Raw genomic sequence first — 2,891 nt, forward strand, 5'->3', positions numbered from 1 at the left:
CCCGTGGCTCCCCACCATTAGCCTAGGGGGCCCACACAGCGCCAGGCACATGGTGAAGACATGAATGGTCAGGGCCATTCCTGTCGGAGGTCTCTAAATTAGATACGTGCTATCAGTTAACCGTTTAACCAATATAATTAGAAGAGGTTAAACAAGTAATTTTTTAAATGATAACTTTAACTTTAATCTTAATTCCTGTCCAGGGGTTCTGCTTTTCAGTGCCTATGTTTTTATACCAGTTAGACTATTTTGTCACTAGGTGGCACCACTTGTCTGTGTTAGAACTCAAGTGACAGAATTACTGATTTCTGCCCAACTTTACATAGCTAGTTTACTGTGAGAGAAAATACGATTTGTTACCATAGTGCCTAGGACCCCGGTCATGGAACAGAACCTTATTTTATATAATACTAGAATGTGATAGTTTTCATTGTCGGCTGAAAAGAAAGTTTCTGTTGAAAACATCCGCATCTGGTTTTTCAGACTTTCCTGACAAGTTTCCTGGAGATATGAGATAACTATGCACTCAGTTGTCTTGTCCTAAACTTTCCAATAGTAACCAACTATTGCAGGTTAGCCAAAAACACTAGAGGAACTGTTTGAGGAAATACTTCACTGGACTGAATGGTGATGAGCCTAACTTTTTTTAATATTGTATGACAAAATGATAATCAGATGTTCTATAGACAATTTTTTCTGTATTGCTTTTAATCGCTGTCTCTTAGGCAGGAAGTTGCTCCAGTAATATATCTATTCATTACTCAAAATGAATGCAATTAATGCAGAGTTGCTGTAGTTATTAGTAGCCAGATTATGTGGAGGCCAAATTCCCATGTTGCCTCTTTAGCAAATTTTCTGAATCCCCATTTTACCAAAAGGACAATTAATCTTGTATTCTTTTTTGTTTTCATTACAGGATATGACAAGGCAGCCAAGATTGCCAAAACTGCACACAAAGAAGGGACAACACTAAAAGAAGCTGCTATTAAGCTTGGATTCCTTACATCAGAACAGTTTGATCAATGGGTGAAGCCTACGGAGATGCTTGGTCCTCAGTGACTTTAACAAGTGTACTTAACAGAAGAATTTAAATTTGTAATATAAAATATTATGGAGCCTGTTTGTTTTGTTTCTCGTTGTCACTTGCCTCATGAATGACCATGTATTTTTCCTATGCGAGATATAAGGCTAAAACGGTTTTCTGACATGACATAACATACACAGAAGAAAAATATTTCCCCGGAAGATTGCTATAGTGGCAGCTCAGTACCAGGATTATTTAGTTAAGACTTTCATTTCTGCTTCCCTTCCCTCATCTAACACTACAAGACATTTTTCTTTAAAGTAATAAACCTGAAGGATGCTGAAATCAGCAGGGTTCTTGGTTTTTGAGCACAGTCTTCTAGGGGGAAACTAAGGGTCCTGAATACAAATAGAATAGCTTCCTGCAACCCCCTGGCTGAAGCACCAGGTGGGGAAGCTACAGCACAAATACAGGTTTCCCTGGCTTTATGCAGGTTCTGTGTGTGTGAATTCACTCTTATGCGATGACCTTTTTCTGCCAAAAATTTGTTATATGCGAGGCAAACTCACTCTTATGCGATTGCTGTGGTGGAAGCCTGCAGTCAGCTGCTTTGTGCGGTGCAGTGTGGGAGTGACGCGCACCAAACTATAGTCTGTGGATCTGTGCTCCTCGCTTGTCTGCAACACGCATTTCTGTAGTTGCCGTCCCCATTCTAGTGCTCTGTGCCTGTGTGTACTGCCTACTGTTGGCGAGTACCAAAAATGTTTTGTAAAATGGTAGACAAGGTTCCTTGGGTGAATTTGATATCTTTTATTAGACTAACCCCAATAGTTGGAGAATAGTTATTAAGCAAGCTTTCGGGTTCAAAAACCCTTTGTCAGGCTAAGGAAGTTTCAACAGTTGGTGTGTGCTCTTCCTGGATGGAATGAATTCACCCAAGGATCCTCGTCTGCCTATGTCCTTAGACCAACACGCCTACAACCTACACCCCTGGAACTTGTAAAATGGTAGAAATGGGTCTGGGGGTCAGTACAGTCAAGGTCTTGGAACTATCCCCATTTGTTATGTTGTAAAGTGGGTTCCCTTTATGTGAATTTGAGTTATGTGCTGTTTTCCAGGAATGCATGTACAGCATAAAGCGAGGGAAACCTGTAAGTGTGCCCAGGCTGTACTGAGGAGGCTGAGGGTCTTGCCTTGTCCGGTGCTGGGGGGGAGCTGCCTCTGTTCTGCATGATCCTGCTCTCGCCCTGGCTGCTCACCCTTTCCCTGGGAGCCTTGGGGGAGGTGAGGCAGAGTGCGGCATGAGCCCAGAGCTTTCAAGCAGGCACCTAGGATGCAGAGAGGTACTGGCCCCGCTACCCCAGGGGCTTCTTGAGCTCCTTGCAGTAGAGACAGAGTTGTTGGTGCAGGGACACGGGCAGGCCTGTGCTTTGGCTAGATGCGATCTCGAACTGGGCCACCTGCGTCGGGGGAACGAAGCTGTGAGGTCTGGGGCACAGACGCCCTTCCTTATGCTTGCTCCCGGAAGCTGGCACAGAGCTTTGTTCCTGCAGCTAAGTGGGTCTCGCCCTTTAACTATGCAGATGACTGTTGCCCCGCCCCGTCCCCTCAAGGAAGAGTGCGATTGGCCCGTGCCCACCCCCCCCCACCTCTCGGCCAGGAGGGCGGAAGAGCCGGCGCACTCACTATGCCCTCACTTCCGCCCGTGCTTGGAGCCGTTTCCCGTCCCTCGCGCTGCGGGATTGGCTGCGGGGAGCTCGGGGCGTAGGCGCAGTAAGCGGCGCCCGGGAAGGGCGGGCTCACGGCGCATTTCCGGGTTGGGGGCGCTGCGGTCTCGGTGCGGCTCGGCTCGGATCCCGTCGCCATG

General features: G+C 46.6%; 1 protein-coding gene across 1 annotated transcript in view; it reads left to right on the plus strand.

Moving 5' to 3' along the window:
- The window catches only part of FH (fumarate hydratase), a 29,043-nt gene extending 27,697 nt beyond the window's left edge, over positions 1 to 1,346 (plus strand). The window contains exon 11 of the mRNA XM_006019000.3: positions 917 to 1,346. Coding sequence (XP_006019062.1) covers positions 917 to 1,059 — 143 coding nt within the window. The 3' untranslated portion in view covers positions 1,060 to 1,346. The remainder of the gene's footprint in view (positions 1 to 916) is intronic.
- Positions 1,347 to 2,891: the final 1,545 nt, after the last annotated feature.

The sequence above is a fragment of the Alligator sinensis genome, unplaced genomic scaffold (assembly GCF_000455745.1).
Source record: "Alligator sinensis unplaced genomic scaffold, ASM45574v1 scaffold428_1, whole genome shotgun sequence".
Taxonomy (NCBI): domain Eukaryota; kingdom Metazoa; phylum Chordata; order Crocodylia; family Alligatoridae; genus Alligator; species Alligator sinensis.